The following is a 19,436-nucleotide window of genomic DNA, read 5'->3' as shown; positions in this document are numbered from 1 at the left end:
GAAGGACCAGATCAGTTCAGGGCAACTCAATTAGTCTGAACCAAGCTGTCAAAACAGTAAGCTAAATTGAATTACAAATATTTCCCAACAACTGCCGTAACTTTTTGGCACTTGCGTCAGAGTTGACTACGTCTTATAGGAACACTGCTACAATCCAGAATATGTAAATTGAAGCATGCCTTTCAATCTAAATACTTTCATACTTTATTTTCCCAAAATTGTTTTTTAAAAAAACATCATTTTGGGGTCTTCAGGAGTCTTTACCTTAAGCAGTGGGTGGATCTTGTCCACGGGGAGAAGTAAGGGGTTTCTCCTCTTGCGTTTCTCAATAGCTGACTGGGCGTCGGCAATGGCCCACTTATCTATCGGGTGGGGAAAGGTTTTCTGGACGCGTTCCTGGAATACGGGGAAATTACTCATTTAACACTTGATTAATTTGGAAGCATTAAGATGATTGAAAGCTGCAAGTATTCAGTTTGTTATGTGGAATGCTGCTGTGGTATCACGTGTTTACTAACGGCATTTTGTCAATTTAAAACGTATTGTGAATTCATATTTAGACTACCTACCTCCACATCCTGCACCGAGCGAGGTTGGGCCACACACAGCATGTTGAGCAGCTGTAAGATCAGCTCCTCGATGTGCTGCAGGGCATCCTCCTTCGCCAAGAGGTTTGGGTGGACCTGCTTCTGTACCTGAATGTTAGAGACAACGTATACAAAGAGACATGAGTGACCGTTACAGTAAGATGGTTGAAAGAGCATCCTGTAACTTAAAAACCGGTTAAGGTTTGCGGGGGTTTAATTTTTAATTGGTACTCTAAGAGAAGGACTAGGGATGTAACGATTACTGGTGTAACGGTAAACCACGGTAAAAATGTTGACGATAATTACCGTTTTCATTTAAAACCTCATTATTAACACGGTGTGGAAACCCTGTGTTTAATCCTTCCCATCTTCATCCGAGTCTCCTGAAGTTGCCGCGCAGGTGCACTGCGTAGCCTACAACATGCGTTTCTTAAAGTTGGAATCATGGCCAAAGGAGGAGATGACAGCGTTCAGGACATTTATCAGCCTTGTAAAAAAGGCCATAGTAATGCTGCGTTCCAGACACAATTTTAAGGCCGTAAGTTATGACTTCAAGTCACGACTCACGACTTGGTAGCGTTCCAAGCAAAGTCACGACAAACCCTTCTAGGTAGCTGATACTAACAATTTCTAGTCTGCAACATATTTTGGGCTTCATTTAATAAACATAACCTGTAGCAGTACACAATTGTATGGGTATTGTTTTGATTACAATGTGCGGAATTACTTTACGTTGCCTATTTATGTCTATTTATTTCTGTTTGTCACCGTTAATCACCGGCGTCTGTACAGCATCAACAGGGGTCACCATTGTTGTTTATGTGTATGTGACGTCAAAAACTGTAACTGGGAGTACAACCATCTGGTACCAGTTCATGGGTAATAAGTTACGGGTTTGACTGCCGTTCCAGGGCACTTTCACCGGTAGAAGGTTGTGGAAACACGGGTTACGGGTTGCCTGGAACACAGCATAACACTTGCTCTCTCTCCTGAGATGATGACCAATCAGTGACGAGAGTCATTGCTTTGATCTCCTGCCAATCACTCGCGCTCAGACAGCAGAAGGGGACAGAACAGCAGCTGTAAAACACTTTTTTCTTAACGTAAATTAAAACTATTCTGTAGCTTGCTAAACTGTCATGGGCTTTACTCAAGGGGGTAAGCTTCGCTTCAGAGCTCAAACCTCCTACGGTGCCATTTTGATGCTAGAAAGAGATCACCTCCCGTTAGCATTCCACTGACTAGCATTCATTTAGACGTCACTTGACAGTGAATAACTTTACATCTGAAGCATTTAAAGACTATTTGTCCGTTGTTTATTTTTAAAGAAACACAACAATGTATAAAAGGCTCCATTACCTTGCATCTCACGTTATGGCTCTGTAGCAGACGTTTTTGTAAAAATAGGCTAACGATTGTGTCACATAGTAGAGGAATTAGTACAGGATAAGCTTGCAGGCAGTTTTGACTTACATGAGCAGTTTAGGTTTAATTACTAATGTTAACTAGCATTTTAGTTAGCAATAATTAGCCTGTGCCCATGTTATCTCCTTACATATACCTACGCTCTCCGTCTCTGCAAGATTGGGAATGATTGAGATTTTTCTTGGCACAGCTACCAGAAGACTTACAACTTTCAGACACGTTGCTCACGTCACATTTACATTGTCTCTCTCAGTTGGAGGCTGCGCAGTAAAGTTGGCCATCACCGGAAAAGTGCTTCCAATAGCCTTCACTGGTCTCCGTCCAGAGCAATGGGGTCTATTGGTCCATTATATACTGTCTATAGTTTTACTGCCTCGTTATCTGTGTAAACGTTAAAGCTACGTTTATTCATATTTCAATAAGTGTTCTGCTATGATGTGGATAATACCGAAAACTGTGATCATTTTGGTCACTATAACCGTGAGTTTAAATTTTCATAACGTTACATCCCTAAGAAGGACAAACACTTTCTTCTGCGCGGTCCACATGATGTTAACTGAAACTGTAATATGTGAAACTTACTGTGTAACACCTGGTATGACGCACCTCATTGAGGCTCAGGTCACATTTTATGACGTCAAGACAGCAAGTACAGACAATGACTGATTGAAGACAAACACCTTCTCTTCGTTTTAAAAAGGGTCATATTGGTGGTTCCTGCATGCTTCAGCCCATTAAATACAAATTACATGTAACTTTCATGGTAAATTTCCAAAGTATACCATCAATAAGTTAGTTTCCATTTATTTAACAGTGTGAAATTACATTACATTACACGTCATTTAGCTGACGCTTTTATCCAAAGCGACTTACAATTAAGTGCATTCAACTGAGAAGGTCCAAACTCTAGACAACAAGTAGTACGTGCAAGTACATTAGCTTTAAAAAAGCAAAGCTACAAAGAAACGTATAAAAGTGCAGGTTCAAGAGTTTTTTTTTTTTTCTGTTTTTTTTTTATATTTTATCCGAGGTGTAGACGGAAGAGATGTGTTTTTAGCCTTCGGCGGAAGATGGGTAGGCTTTCAGCCATCCTGATGTCGATGGGGAGCTCGTTCCACCATTTAGGAGCCAGGACAGTGAACAGTCTGGATCTGGTTGAGTGATTAGTTCTCCCTCGCTGTGAGGGGGCAGCAAGCAGTTTGGCTGATGCAGAGCGAAGGGAGCGGGTTGGGGTATATGGTTGGACCATGTCCTGGATGTAAGCTGGGGCTGATCCGTTCATGGCCCTGTATGTAAGTACTAGTGTCTTGAAGCGGATGCGGGCAGCCACTGGTAACCAGTGAAGAGAGCGGAGGAGCGGTGTAGTGTGAGAGAACTTTGGGAGGTTGAAGACAAGTCGAGCTGCTGCATTCTGAATGAGCTGCAGGGGTCGGATGGCACATGCAGGCAGGCCAATCAGGAGGGAGTTGCAGTAGTCTAGACGTGAGATGACTAGAGCCTGAACCAGAACCTGAGCCGCCTTCTGCGTTAGAAGGGGACGTATCCTTCTGATGTTATGCAGAATGTATCTGCACGATCGGGTGGTTGCTGCAATGTTAGCAGTGAAGGAGAGTTGGTCGTCAAGTGTCACACCCAGGTTTCTAGCAGTCTGGGTGGGGACTACCATAGAGTTGTCGATTGTTATAGTCAGGTCCTGGGTAGGAGAGCCCTTCCCTGGAAGGAAAAGGAGCTCAGTCTCGTCGAGGTTGAGTTTCAGATGGTTAATGGACATCCAAGAAGAGATGTCAGTCAGACAGGCCGAGATACGTGCTGCTACTTGAGTGTCAGACTCAGGAAAGGAAAGAATTAGTTGGGTGTCATCTGCGTAGCTGTGATAACAAAAGCCGTGCGACTGAATGACAGACCCGAGGGAGTTGGTAAACAGAGAGAAGAGGAGGGGACCCAGAACTGATCCCTGAGGAACCTTGACTGGGCAAGGCTCTGAGCTAGATCCTCTCCAAGTTACCCGGTAGGTTCGGTCTGACCGGTAAGATGTGAGCAATGAGAGCGCAGAGCCTGATACACCCAGATTCTGGAGTGTCGAAATGAGGATCTGGTGGTTCACTGTGTCAAAGGCAGCAGAAAGGTCCAGAAGGATGAGGATGGAAGAGAGAGAGGTTGTTTTAGCGATGTGAAGCTGCTCAGTGATAGCAAGGAGGGCGGTTTCTGTTGAGTGACCAGCCTTGAAGCCAGACTGGTGGGGATCGAGAAGGTTGTTGTGGTGGAGATAGGTAGAGAGTTGATTATAAATGGCACGCTCAAGAGTTTTAGATAGAAAGGGAAGAAGGGAGACGGTTCTATAGTTATTTACATCAGACGAGTCAAGTGTTTTTTGAGTAGTGGGGTCACTCTTGCCTCTTTGAGGGCAGTGGGGAAACAGCCAGTTGACAAGGAGATGTTAATGAGATGGGTGAGGAAATGAAGAAGGTCAGGGGCAATGGACTGGAGAAGGTGAGAAGGGATTGGATCCAGGGGGCAGGTGGTTGGGCGGGCAGAGGTAATCAAAGTAAGAATTTGATTTGGAGATAGAGGGGTGAAAGAGGAAAGAGTACTAGATGTGATGGATGGTAAGGTGATTTCAGAACGTGTGGTGGAGAATGAAGAGCTGAACTCAGTCTTGTGAGTGGCAGACTGGCAGTTCCACCTGCAACAAGGTGTTGTGTGTGTGTGTGGAACGGGTGGGATAGATAAGAGTGGTCGGGTTGCGGAAGTCTTGCGAGCTAATGCGTGGTTTGTAGTATCTCCGAGAGGCCACGCGGACAGGAATGGAGAAGCAACACATTTCCGGATAACGACTCCAAGCAATGTATGTGGGATGTGAGATATCAGCCTACTTAACTTCCCACTTAGCCTCCCGCGAAGACTCCTGTGTAGACTCCTTTGTCTTTGTCCTCCGAGTCTTCGTCCGATACAAGCTGCCGCCGAAGCGGGGAAGAGGGGACTGTGTTGGCTACCGGTGGGAGGCCACACCCTCGCTAATCAGTCAAAGCACCTGGGAGTCGTTAGGCCCCACTCCCAAAGTCACACTTCACACTAACTAGTTTCACAAGTTCTAGTTTAACAAAAACCACTAACTTTGCTCAACAACAAAACCAATTACAGCAAGAAATACAGCAGCAGCAATAGAAAGTAGAACAGAAGAAGAAGTAGCAAAAACCCAAATAAAGTAAGTACTTAACTTAATAGCTAGCTGTCCAGTAGTCAATTCCTTCAGCAATCAAAGCACTCTTTTCAATTCAATTTGCAGAGGCATAAAACTTGCTTGATTTAAGCAATTCATCACAGTGAACATTTGGTCACTTGTGTGTCAAATTTACATTATTTTTTGGGCTTTTCTGACTTTTTTTTTTTTTTAATTGATAGCTAGGTGAGAGAGAGAGGGGGGAGACATGCAGGAAATTGTCACAGGTCGGATTCGAACCCTCGACCTCTGCGTCGAGGCATAAGCCTCTCAGTATATGTGCGCCTGCTCTACCCACTGAGCCAACCCGGCCACCAAATTTACTTTATTGTTACTTGGCAATACACTTACTGTAGCAGGGGGCATTTAAAACACATCCTTGTTGTTGCTTTCAAGAAAGCTCAGACATCTAATTCTGTGTGTCTGTGTTAATTGATCTCTGGTTATATACATTTTACTGTGTTTTTTATTTATCAAAATGCCCCTCTTTACTTTAAAATGTTAAAACTTAAAACTCGGGGGATATACATATATTAATCAAATCACGATTTAGCTTACTAACTTAGTTAACCCCTTTAATCATATAAAACTGCTCTTCACCATTAGCTCGTAGGTTGCTGTAGGTAGCAGAGAGATATAGTAGGAGCAGTGTGTTTGATGTCAGCTGGCAAAAAACTGAATGTGGTTTAAATTGATTTGATTGATTTCTTGCCCTTCCTGCAACTCCTGATCAAACATCACGGGTAACGAAAGTGTGATGGGGGCCTCTACAGTGCCTTATTGCACTGTATTTAATAAATTCTACACGCTTTTGAGCAATCTCATCGAATCGGGATCCCTCTTGTAACTATACTCCACCCACATAATCACCTTTCACAGGGAAATACATCAGATCACGGAACACGCTTTAACTGTGTTTCACTGTGACTTTAAAAGACAGAAAACAACCAAAATTCACTAATTTGGATATTAGTGTGTCCTTGAATGCACCACCAAGGCAGATTTTTCAAAACGTTCCCTAGTAACATAAAATAAAACAAATAATTTCAAGCCAACTAAATGAAGAATTACGTCTCTCAAGTAAATACCAGGAATGGATGTTAATTATTTTTACTGCACTGAAAAGAATGAGTAAAAATGGCTGTCTGGAATGTAGGAAACCAATCGAAAACATATGAAACATATGAAATGCTTGTTCTGCAGTAACATGAAGCATATAACATGTGTCACTTTGGGCCAAAGCACACCAATCCATCAGCATCTTTGTGTAAGATCTAGCAGCAAAAAAACAGATAAACCCACTCCCCATCAAGACAATTATTCAGCCTCAAATTGCTGCTAAATAATAAATCTAAAACAAATATAATCTCTATAAAAAAGGAAAAAGTCATCCAGGCTTTCTCAGGAGTGGGAGTCCTGAGGGTGGAACCAGCCAGACAGAAGGTGTAGTTTTAGGTGCAGAAAGGCCAGAAGGTGTGGCTTCATCAGGTCTACAAGTGGAAGGAGAAGAACACCCCCCACCCACCCACCAACCTCCCAAAAGTTGTCGTCATTTGGGCCGTGCCCTCTTGCAGGAATGCTGTCAGTTGAGATACTATTATAGCACCCAAAGCAGACTTAGAGGGGGAGAGAAAAAAAAAAAAAAAAAAAAAGAGAGGTGGATAGAAAGACAGCCCAACATTTACTCTCGCCTCACAAAAGCAATGCCTGTTCACATGCTAGTGATGGAATTACCCTGGCATATAGTAAAGTGGGGCATTATGATGACAAAACATTGTCCCCGGATTAAGGAATGTGAGAAGAGAGTTAAAAGGTCAACACAGATCAAGCTTCATGCATTCTTGTGCTCTGACTTAACAGAGATGCAGCGACAGGCAGGATGTCCCCTCTGTCTCAAGTTTAACTTCATTTGTTGAGTTTGAAGGTGAAATTCTCACTTAGGAGATTATATAAAAGACCCCCTGCTCTCCTAGATCTGGTTGGATTCAAATTCTGATTCAATAATTACATTCAGATGGAAAAAAAGGGAAAAAAAGAAGAGGAAAATCTGAAGCCCCAGCTCTGGCCTCGTTTACATTTCTGTACGTCATTTCTGTTTTGATGCACACTCACAAGACCTAACAGTTATAAATAAACCACAAGTATCAACTCTACTTGGAAAAAAAAAAATGATATATCAAAGCAGAAGTAAGCTATGAGATATATCCTCTCGACCGTAAATAGGCACTTGACCAAATTCCACAGGACACCAGGAGCTGTGAGTCACCACACTGAAACTACGGGGGTTTCCCCTGACTCCATTCACAGAATAGTTGGCCCGTTTCTGAGAGGCCCACATCCAACAAGTTTTGTCTATCTCCAATAATGTCATATTGGGACACGGAGCAACAAAAATACACAAATCTGAATGTCATTTGAATAAAAAAAACATAACAAAAAGTAACCTGTTATACAGGTACCAAAATGAGCTGCTGGATCGTATTGTTGTACTACAATACTGGACAGTCTGCACTTTGAAACAATTTGTCAATTAATAAAAAATGTATCTGCTACGATTTTGACAAATCAACTAATTGTTTAAGTCAAATTTTCAAGCAAAAATGTCCAGAATACACTGGCCACAAGCTTCTCAAAAAGGTCTATATATTCCAGATTTCTTAGTTTTCTATGCTAATAAACGGAATATCTTTGATTTATATTATCCTGCAACAATTCTGACACACAATCATGTAAATCTTTTTTTGTAAAAGAGACAGACATGTAGCGGTTTCAGCTTCTCACATGTAACTGAGTGTATTTGTATTGAGTTGACATGTATTTTTCTTAGTCTTATACGATAAACTGAATATTCTTGACTTTTTGACTGTTGGTTGGACAAAAGATATTTAAACAGGTCACTATGGTCTGGAAATTGTAATGGGCATTTTTCACTATTGGAGACCAAACGATTAATCGAGAAAACAATAATGGCATACCTGCTTGGATAGTAAATGAGTTAGTGAAAATACACCTTTATAGAAAGCATTTAATAATACATTTCATTGACTGACTCTCTGGTTTGAATCTCTGGGTTCTCTGGTATGAGCGAGCTGATCCCAGTGAAACTGTCAGATCTGCTTGATGACGACGTCTAAGTTGCAGACTGAAAGCAGAGCGGGGCTATGAGCAGGTATGACTGCTGCTCAGGGTATTTACAGTATCACTGAAACTTGATCCTAATGGGTGATGGATGCAACATGGTCTAATATAGTTGGCGGCGGACCCTGAAGTAAAAAATAGCAGGGGAACTCCTGAATTTGAAAAGCAACCAAAACATCAGAGACAAGAGACACGGGTTTTCTCACGGGTAGGAAAAAGAACTTCTCTCTTGCAGAAATACAATGGTAGGTAAATTCAAAACATCCTCCCTCTTTACTTTAAATGGGCACCAAAGTAAAATATGCTCAAGACAACAGATTCACTAAGGAATTTGGCGTAAATGTCAAAATGATCACCGGTTATGCATGGCAAAATGAGCTTTCATTCTGGTAGAAAGTAGCAAATTCTAGTGCTAAAATGATGACCCAATCAATTGATTAATCAATTAGTTAAAACAGAAAATAAACTTTGATAATCCATTAATTTTTGCCTCATTTCTCAAGCAAAACACCAAATATTTACTCAAATGTGGAGTTATGCTACTATTCTGTTCTATACCATTGTAAATATGGTGGGTAATATGGATTAAATCTTCTGTGACAATTAGAGCTGCAATTGATTCTTTTCAGTAATCTGTCAATTATTTATTTATTATTTATTATTTATTTATTTCATGTATAAAATGTCAACAAACTGTGAAAGATGGCCCTCACAAAGTTTAACCCCCATTTATTAAGTTTCCTATCACTGAAGATTAAAACACCAGCAAGTATTGACAATTGAGAAGCTGAAACCTGTAAATCTTTACATTTTACAATTGTTTCAGCTCTGATTACAATATATAGATATATTATATCACAATATCAATATGTATATATATCTTTACATAGGAAAAGTTCTTGGAAAGTCGTTGATAAATAATAAGCAACTATTTTGATCAACTGCTATGGTCATTTTTCAAACAAGGCCAAATATTTGCCGTTTCTAGCTTCTCAAATATGAAAATTTGTGGCTTTTGTCTTTTACATGATAGTGAACTTGAATATAGCATATTTCACAGTTTTGACATTGAAAAAAAAAAAAAAAAAGATGAATCTATTAAGTGAGGAAACAATAGGCAGATTAAATCGATAATGAAAATAATTGTTATTTACAGCCCTAAATCTCTCATAGTAGACACATTTGTATATATTTATAATATCTCATGGTATACAGTGCCCTCCACAATTATTGGCACCCCTGTTTAAGATGGGGTCATGGGCTTTTAAAAATTCTCCTTTTTTTTTTTAAACAACATAGAACCCAAATGCAAAAAAAAAAAAAAAAAAAAATCCAACCTTTTTTTTTTTTTTTAAGTACATTACTTTGGTGGTAAATAAAAAAGAAATCACACATTTAGAAAAACAAACTTGAAATCATGTGTCCCACAATTATTGGCACCTTTACAATTCCGCTGAAAAATTTTAATTGATTTTTTTTTTAAATATATTTTTCTGTAGTTGCTAAAGTTGGTCAGGGTACCTAGGAACTTTTAAATAGTAATTCATGAGTTCCTGTTTCCCTGGGGTATAAATATGACGTGACACAGAGTCCTAATTCTCTTACCCATTTGTCAACATGGCGAAGACAAGAGAACACACAATTCAAGTAAGGCAGATGTGTGTCGACCTTCATAAGTCAGGCAATGGCTACAAGAAAATAGCCACTCGCCTTAACTTGCCCGTATCTACAGTCAGAGGAATCATTAAGAAGTTTAAAACAACTGGAACAGTGACAAACAAGGCTGGAAGAAGTCCCAAGTTCATCTTGCCACAATGCACAGTGAGGAGGATGGTAAGAGAAGTAAAAAAAAAAAAAAAAAGTCCTGAGCTCACGGTCACAGAATTGCATCAAAGAGTGGCATCTTGGGGTCACGAAGTCTCCAAAACAACCATCAGACGCTCTCTACATGCCAACAAGCTGTTTGGGAAGCATGCAAGGAAAAAGCCTTTTCTCACTAACACTCACAAACGTAAACGTCTGGAGTTTGCTAAGCGGCACTGGGACTTCACCTGGGATCGTGTGCTTTGGTCAGATGAGACTAAGATTGAGCTTTTTGGCAACAAACACTCTAAGTGGGTCTGGCGTAAAACAAAAGATGAGTATGCCGAAAAGCACCTCATGCCCACCTTGAAGTATGGTGGAGGATCAGTGATGCTTTGGGGCTGTTTCTCTTCCAAAGGCCCTGGGAACCTTGTTAGGGTGCATGGCATTATGAATGCTTTGAACTACCAGGACATTTTAAATAAAAACCTGATGGCCTCTGCCAGAAAGCTGAAGATGGGTCGTCACTGGGTCTTTCAGCAGGATAATGATCCTAAACATGTGGCAAAATCTACACAAAAATGGTTCAGCAGTCACAAACTCAAGGTTCTCCCATGGCCATCTCAGTCCCCAGACCTCAACCCAATCGAAAACCTGTGGGGTGAGCTAAAGAGGAGAGTGTATGAGAGAGGACCCAGGACTCTGGATGATCTAGAAAGATTGTGCAAAGAAGAATGGTCAAAGATCCCTCTCTCGGTGTGCTCCAATTTTGTGAAATGTTATAGAAGGAGATTAAGTGCTGTCTTGTTGGCAAAAGGGGGTTGTACAAAGTATTAACATCAGGGGTGCCAATAATTGTGGGACACATGATTTCAAGTTTTTTTTTCTAAATGTGTGATTTTTGTTTTACCACCAAAGTAATGTACTTAAATAAAAGGTTGGATTTTTCTCTTTTTTTGCATTTGGGTTCTATGTTTAAAAAAAAAAAAAAAAGGAGAATTTTTAGAAGTCCATGACCCCATCTTAAACAGGGGTGCCAATAATTGTGGAGGGCACTGTATATTGTCACTGCCCCCTAATCGTGAATTTAATATCTTTAGGTTTATCAATACTGAATGTAATACTTAGTTGCAGGCTTACTTATTTCCCACTCTACCACTGCATGAAGGCCAAGACATTAAAATGTATCTCGATCATATGTAAAGCCTTCATGCACATCCTCCTGTGCCATGTTAAGGTGTTCAGTTTCATGGGTCAACTCCATTAAGAAGGGAAAGGCTAGCGTACAGGAAGTCCCAGCGCTTGCTAACTCTCTCTTTCCCCCCCTCCATCCATCCAGCCTCCCCTCCCCTCCTGCCTTGTTCTCTACCCACACAAAGCGAAGCCCCCCGGGGGAGAGCAGATCATAGCAGCAGACTGAGAGGTATTGATGTGCGTGTACGAGGAGGCAGCAGTGCACTGCACACAGACTGGAGCAGAGCCAAAGCCAGGAAAGGGGAAACCAGGATTCAAATGCAGACATACTGTAGAACTACCAGGGGAAAAAAATCCAACTGGTTAGTTTTATCATCAGCGTCTTACAGTAACATACCTATATCCATTTCTAGCTAAAATGCAAGTAGCTCACACACTAAGCAGAAATGAATGAATGTACAAAACGTCATTGTCCGTGAAACACAGGGTTTTCCTTTAAAAAAAAAATGGACCAACAGCTCTGCGCCATCACTGCAGCATCATAAAACTAGTGCCCAGCTTATAACCATTTTTAAATTGTTTAATCGTTAAGTCAGCTTAGTTATAGCCCTTTAGATGTTATAATATTGGGCTGCAACTTATAATTATTCCATTATCGATAAATCTGCAGATTTGTTCGTATTGGTTGTTTGTCTAGGTAGGTTTTATTATTTAAATGTAACCATTTTTATATTGTCCCTGTCAAATGAATAAAATAGATAGATAGACCCACACACACATTTTATAGACAAAACAGAATAACTGAAAAGATTTATTTGATAATAAAAATGTAATTGTAGCCCTGTATAGGTGCAGAACACACAGAGCAGAAGTGGTCCAATATTATTTTCTAAAACCAATCGAAGAACCTCTCAAAAGGATAACACCGAGGACATTGCAGAAGATACCAGACAGACAATCTGCCAAAAAGTATTCATGCAATTTTAAGCATGTTTATAAAACCCTTTTAGGAAACTGGTTGCGCCATCACATTACAGCATCTGTACAGACCCGGGTTATGAAATAATATTACATGAATATAACTGCGTTAGTTACATACTGTATATTCACACAGTATCTTGAACATAACATTGCGAACATGCTCTGCCACAACATGCTGAATTAATGAGATCTGACAGAAAACAATGGAGCATACTGTGTAGCACACAAGTGAAAGTTAAGGGGAAATACTCTGAAAGTGGAAAAAGTACACGCAGCATTTCTCCAAATCTCCAAACCACTGACATTTAACCTCAAAAGAAGATTGTTTTACCCCAAAAATGCGACATCATCAAAAGTATTAGTTGCGAAATGTAGCAAGGAGCTGATACATGCACATAAAATATGACAAAGTAGTTCAAAATGATCTTAATGTATAGTTGCCATGACGAGATGCAGGTCACCTTTTTATTCAGCTTGCACTATAGTAAAAGAGAAAAATCATGCACAGCTCAACTGTAACAAACACAGAGGGATCAGGTGTTGTTGTGTGTGCTGGTGGCAAAAGAACAGAAAAGTTGGAGGTAATAATAGAGGCCGGACGGTGTTAATACAGGGTTAACATTTCTAATTCAATTGATTATTCTCCTGGCGGTGTATATGGGGCTGCAGAGATCAACTCTGAGACAACAGGCACACGCACATTAAAAACACACACACATACACACAAAAGACGCATGGTTTCAGACATAAACGACACACACACAAAGACAAAGACACATAAACAGAGGTAATCCTTTGGACCAACACCAACAGAAACCCAAGGCAAATGTGCCAAGACGTACTGTAGATGACAGACAAACACACATGCACACAAAGAAATACAAATTCTCACACACACACACACACACACACACACACACACACACACACACACTACCCTGACATTTAGCTAGCCCTCCTTACATTCACATCATCAGGACAATGGCTAGTGGACGTGCAGACGTGCCGTCGACAGCATGTGGTCTCGCCGTGACCCCAGTCTGACCCGACCCAGTGACCCTTGCCTGCCTGCATCCACCCATCCTCTGCTTGAACCCCGTCTGAGGACAAAGTGGTGTTCACAGACTTGATTCAATATTCTGGGAAGGGTGGAGAACGTGTCTATTAATCAGCCCGCCTATGGACGGCTCGGGGCTGGTGCACACGAAGTGCAACCTGTTACCAGGAACATCCTGTCCCATCAACACACAAAGCTCATCTGAAAGACTTGACAACGTGCTGCATGAGGACAATGGGGAGCAGATTATGTCACTTGCTCTGTAATATGTTTGTTCAACTTAGGGCTGGGTGATATGGACAAAATCAAATATCACAATATTTTTGACCAAATACCTCGATATCGATACCGCAACGATATTGTAGTGTTGACTATTGGTGCTTTCACAAAATATTTACACAATGAAATGTTTGATAAATATTCATCATTAATGTGGATATAATGTCTAAGTGGGTAAAGGCAAATAATAGAACAGTTACAACAGTCTGGGAAATGACATCACTTTACTGTAACGCAGCCTTTAAAATCAGGAAAAGGCAACACTTATGTCATATTACGATATCCCAAATCTAAGACGATATCTAGTCTCATATCACGATATCGATATAATGCCCAGCTCTAATTCCACTTTAATTTAAAAGGTGATAATAATAATGAATGCCAAGGTCTATGAGGTAGGAAGGAGCCTGGTTATGGAGGGCTTTGTGGGTGAGGAGGAGGACTTTAAACTGGATGTGACAGGGAGGCAGTGGAGGTTCTGAAGGACGGGAGTGATGTGATCACAGGAACGGGTGTGGGTGAGGAGACGGGCAGCAGAGTTTTGGATGTATTGGAGTTTATTTAAGGCTTGGGTGCAGGTGAACCACAGAGGATGCTGTTGCAGTAGTCAATTCTGGAAGTGATGAAGGTGTGAATCAAAGTTTTGGGGGCAGAGAACGTGAGTGATGAAAGAAGGCAGTTCTGTTTATTTGGTTGATGTGGTTTTCAAAAGTGAGGTTGCTGTCAAAGAGGACTCCCGGGTTACGGATGTGTGGGGATGGAGACAGGGTGGAGTTGTTGACAATGAGACCGAAGTTATGGGTGTTCTTTGTGAGGTATTTCGGGCCGATGAGTATCAAGTCAGATTTATTGTAGAGTTGAGTTGGAGGAACTTGGTTTGCATCCAGGTTTGAATATCAATGAGGCAGTTGGTCAGGGTGGAGAATATATTTGTGGTGATGGATTTGGTAGAGATGTAGATCTGGACATCATCAGCGTAGCCATGGAAGTGAAGACCACGTTTGCGTACGATATTTCCGAGTGGCAGGATGTAAAGGATGAAAAGGAGAGGACCAAGCACCGAACCTTGGGGGACGCCTTGTGACAGAGGAGCAATGGAGGAGGTGCAGTTGTTAATGTGATAAACGGTTGTCTGTTGGTGAGATAGGAACAGAGCCAGGAAAGTGCGGTGCCACTGATGTTGCAGTAGGTTTCCAGTCGGGACAGGAGGAGGGAGTGGTTGATGGTGTTGAAGGCAGCAGTGAGGTCAAGCATGATAAGTTTGACATGGTGTCCGGATTCAGACTGGGATGGGGGTCACTGATGCAAGCTTGAGGAATTGATTATTGTAGTGATGAGCGGGGCGATGGATGGAAGACAGGTTTTTAAGGAAAGCTGATGGGATGGGATCAAGGCTGCAGGTGGAGCTGTTCATACCTGTGGTGAAATGTGAAAGCACCACAAGGGACAGCTGAGAGAAATGAGAGAGTGAGTGAGAGGGGGGGAGGCAGGTGTGGTGGTTGAAGGAGCAGGGGAGGTGGTCAAGTTGTTGTAAATGGTGTTGATTTTCGATTGAAAAAAATGAGAGAAAAGAGTTGCATTTGTCCACTGTGAAGGTTGTAGAAATGTTGTCAGGGGGATTAAGAAGTTTATTGTAGAGAAGAGAGTCTTGGGGTTGTTGGAGCCAGAGTGTATGAGCTGTGAGTGGTAGTAGGACCAGGCAATGTTTGGGGCGTTTTTGTATTGGTGAAGGTAGTCAGTATATGCACGGAGGTGAACTGGTGTGGAAAGCGTGGAGCTCTAATGGTCTATTTCTTTTCCTGTGTGCATTTATTCAATGCATTTTTGCAGCAAAGCCAGAAAAACACATCCACATACCCAGAGTTCATAAGAGCGGAAATTAACATCCGCTTAGTACCAAATACCAAAATATTAAAATAATAAAATGGGAAGATCACTCGTCAAACTGGCCATTAACTTTCTGAGGTGAGTACTGCAAAGTATTTGATCCTTGTTTATGCTCGACTTTTGTCCCTCCAGATCACTGTACATGCCCTCTGACCATGACAAAAATAAAAAGATGAAATGGTTCTCCTCCGTTCAAGTCCAGCCCTGGACCTTTGTTGCATTATATCATTCCTCATGTCTGAATCCCCTCATTTCCTGTCACCTCTCTACTGTCAACGTGATAATAAAAAGGTATAAGATGCCTAAAATAAATAAGTCTTTAATTACAACTGCACACATACAAAATACGTTCACAAAATACTTGAATCAGCTCTAAAAAGCAGGTAGCAGGATACGATTAGTTGCAAGCTGCATATATAAAGTCACACTAAGTATAATGTATTCACTTCTTTTTTGAAGACCTTGCAAGCTATATTGAACCTCCTTTTTCTTACAGGGATGCTATTAAAAGAACATATAGAGTTGCAGTGACAATTCTGGTATTTGATTGTGGCAGCAGTCTGTGAAAACCCCAAATGTAATTTCTTTTAGTGTATAATTTACCAGGTTAGCACACAGTAGAGTGGCTTCAGGTCACTAGGTACGTCACTCCCTTAAAAGGAAAGTTTCATTATCCAGCTCAACAATAAATCAAAGATGAGATAGATATGAGGTGATAAAAATAAACTGACACACAAATAAACGTTTATGATATGGCAAGACCGGTTTCTGGTACAGGCACTTTCTAAAAGGTCAAATACAGTAAGCGTCAGAGTGGAGGCTTGTAACAAGTCAATCTGTCGGATTTTGAAGTGACAACTGCACCGTCTAGCCTGGATGAAAGTTGTGGCAAAACCAAGTGACTAAATAAAATAAAAAAATAAAAAAGACCTCAGTTGGAAGTTTTGGCCTGTAGTGAAGAATTCAAGTGAATTTTAAGCGACAACTCAGGTTCACAAGACACACGCAAACAACAAAGAATGCTTGTAACTAGGGCTGCGCTCGATTGAAGAAATTCTTAGTCGACTAACACTCATTCAACTGTATCGACTAATCGATTAGTTGATTTAATCGACAGATCTGTAAATCTGAGTTTCTCCGCAAAGAGTCATGCAAAAGCACCACTTTAATTCTTGTGTTTACCAGCGATGTGCTCGTATGTTTCTTGGAAATAAGTCATTCAGCATGAAAAAAAGCATAAAACATGACTAATCGGCTAAAGAAATCTAAGTTGACTAAGACCAAAACGACCGATTAGTCAACTAATCGACTAAGAGAGAGCAGCCCTACTTGTAACCTGACCAATCACAGCTTCAAATGTTGGCATGTGAAGCCCTGTGAACACCGCAGCATCGCTCTGTGCTAACTCAACATGGAACTAGAATGAAACTGTACCCAGCATAGCTCTGGCCTTTCTCTCGATGCCAGTGAAACAGCAGACCTGGGGAATGCACAGTTATTATCAACACCGACATGTCAGAGGCTAAATGACGCTCTTGCATAGCACCAGGCACGAGCCACAGTGATCCAGAATAGCCGGGGCCACGCAGACGCAGCTAGGAGACAAAAATTGAACCCCTCCATGATGAAATGTCAACGACACAGACAGAAACACAGACGGCTGCACATGTGTGTACTACAAGCTTTATGCTTTAACCTTTAGCATAAACATGTTTTTCTTTTCACGGTTGACATTATAAAAGCCTTATTCTTTTCCATGTGGACACTAAACTTTTTATTATTATTATTTCTTGTGTATTTTCTGTCATTATTAGATTTACTGGAGAGATTACAGGAAACAATAGAGAGAAAGGTCCACGGCCAAGCTGGGATGTTGCGGTATCTTAACAGTTTAAACATAAAGCTAGAACTTCAAGTCTCAGGTGCTTCACACATTTACCAGGCACCTCATCATTTCAGCTGTGCAGTTTAGCTCACATTTCTTACATCTTAAGGGATCCTAGTGCTCACAGTGCTTATGTACTAATATCCAGGCCTGCAGATGCACAATGTAGTCGCGGTTGCCTTTTAAATTAACCTGCCGACATAATGCACCCCCCGTTGGCTGCTGCTCACATTGCAATTTAAGTAAGGGTCAATGCCCGACGAGGTGTCCTCTGTCAGGTATTAATGGACGATCAGCTCGTAGAACCCTTCAGCTCAGCTACGCGCCAGAAAGCTAACGCTATGCTATCAAGATTCAAAGTCAATAACATTGTGTACAGTTGGCAATCAGTAAAAATAATTTGACAGTATGTTGAACAACAGGACAAGCTAGCTATCCAGCCGTGTCATTGTCCCCAAACAATATAACGACTTTCACGAACAATTTTATCCGCGATGTGTAACGTTGCTGTTGGCCGCAGCCTGAAGTAGCCACAGCGAACGGGATGTGAGATAACGTTATTCGCTGTGAAAGAAAGTCAGTTCAGAGGGGCACTAAAACTTCCTTCTGGCAGCCTGTGTGTTAGCGCCATCCTGTGGTGTTCAGAAGACGAGGCACTAAAGCACCACACAGCTTCGAGTTATTTTTCCAAAAGGCCAAGAAAAATTAAATGCGCACAGCAAGGCCGCAAACTTTGCCACTGAGGCAATGATGCAATTTGTTTCATTATAAATGGTTTCATTCTATACTTTGTGTTTTTGTTTCCCTATGAAGAATTTCTTGTGAAATTCATTTTGTAGACCTGTTCCAGCATTAGCTTAGCCCAGCACAGATCCTGCAGGTAACTGGTTCCAACTAGCCTACTGCTCCGAATTGTGACAAAAGTGACAAAATAACGCCAACATGTTCCTATTTACATGTTGTGATTTGTATAGTCACAGCGTGTACAAAAAACAACGTAACATGAGACACAGCCATCTTCTAACAGTAAACAAACCGGGAACTATTTTCTCAGGCGGAAGAATATAGTACTTGGGCGGAGTGATATGCTCGCAGCAAGCCTGTCTGAGAATATAGTTCCCGGTTTGTTTGTTACGTTGTTTTTTGTACACGCTGTGACTCTATAAATCACAACATGTAAATAGGAACATGTTGGCGTTATTTTGTCACTTATTCGGAGCAGTAGGATTACTGGAACCATTCACCTGCATGTTCTGTGCTGGCCTGATGCCGCTGGAGCTGTCAGACAGCGTTACAGCACGCACGGAGATGAGAAGGGTATGTATCGACTTGTCTAACTCTGGGGGTGAGGGTGAATAAGCTAAATTCCCAATAAGTCAGCGTGTTCCTTTAAGTAGGGTTGGGCATTGAGAACCGATTCCTACTTGGAATGGTTTAAAAAAAATTACGATTCCAGTGGAATCGTTTTATTGGAATCGTTTGGAGGATTTGGTTTCAAATCTGATCATGGGTTCCAAATTTAACATGCGCAAGTTTTGGTTTCCGAAGCGGCCAGGCGCTTGTTGTGTTGCAGCCTTGGAGCACAGTAAGCGGTGCTCTAGTGTGGCTTTATTTTACATTGAGAAAGCCCTGTAAAACTACAACCCACCATTGAATCAAAATAAAACTTTCCTCTTATTTGTGAAATAAGCATGTGACCCGTTTCAACCAATTCAGAATTGATTGGAACCGTAATCGAAAGGAAGAATCGCAATTGGTGCCCAACCCTAATGTTAAGTGCCCTATAGTTCCTCAAAAAAAAAAAAATACAGTTCAATCAACTGAAAATATGCCTCATTGTGTGTGAATAGAGGTGAATAACTATTTGTTTGTGTTGCAGCAAAGGGTCAGTTCCGTTTTCATATGTAAAATCATTTCAGCCCATCTATTATCCGTCAATCTGTAAAATGTCAGTAAATATAGGTTGTAGCTGGATAAGTC

At 41.2% G+C, this 19,436-nt stretch overlaps 1 protein-coding gene across 2 annotated transcripts in view; it reads right to left on the bottom strand.

The window, feature by feature from the left end:
- Positions 1-19,436, bottom strand: part of sos2 (son of sevenless homolog 2 (Drosophila)) — a 47,914-nt gene that overhangs the window by 24,942 nt on the left and 3,536 nt on the right. For both annotated transcript variants that reach the window (XM_028565286.1, XM_028565287.1), the window contains exons 2-3: positions 570-695; positions 265-396 (exon numbers count right to left, since the gene is read on the bottom strand). In XM_028565286.1, the coding sequence (XP_028421087.1) occupies positions 265-396; positions 570-695 (258 nt within the window). The remainder of the gene's footprint in view (positions 1-264; positions 397-569; positions 696-19,436) is intronic.

Source organism: Perca flavescens, chromosome 20, assembly GCF_004354835.1.
Source record: "Perca flavescens isolate YP-PL-M2 chromosome 20, PFLA_1.0, whole genome shotgun sequence".
Lineage (NCBI taxonomy): Eukaryota > Metazoa > Chordata > Actinopteri > Perciformes > Percidae > Perca > Perca flavescens.
The sequence above is the reverse complement of the archived record's forward strand: the minus strand, read 5'-3'. Positions and strand labels throughout refer to the sequence as shown.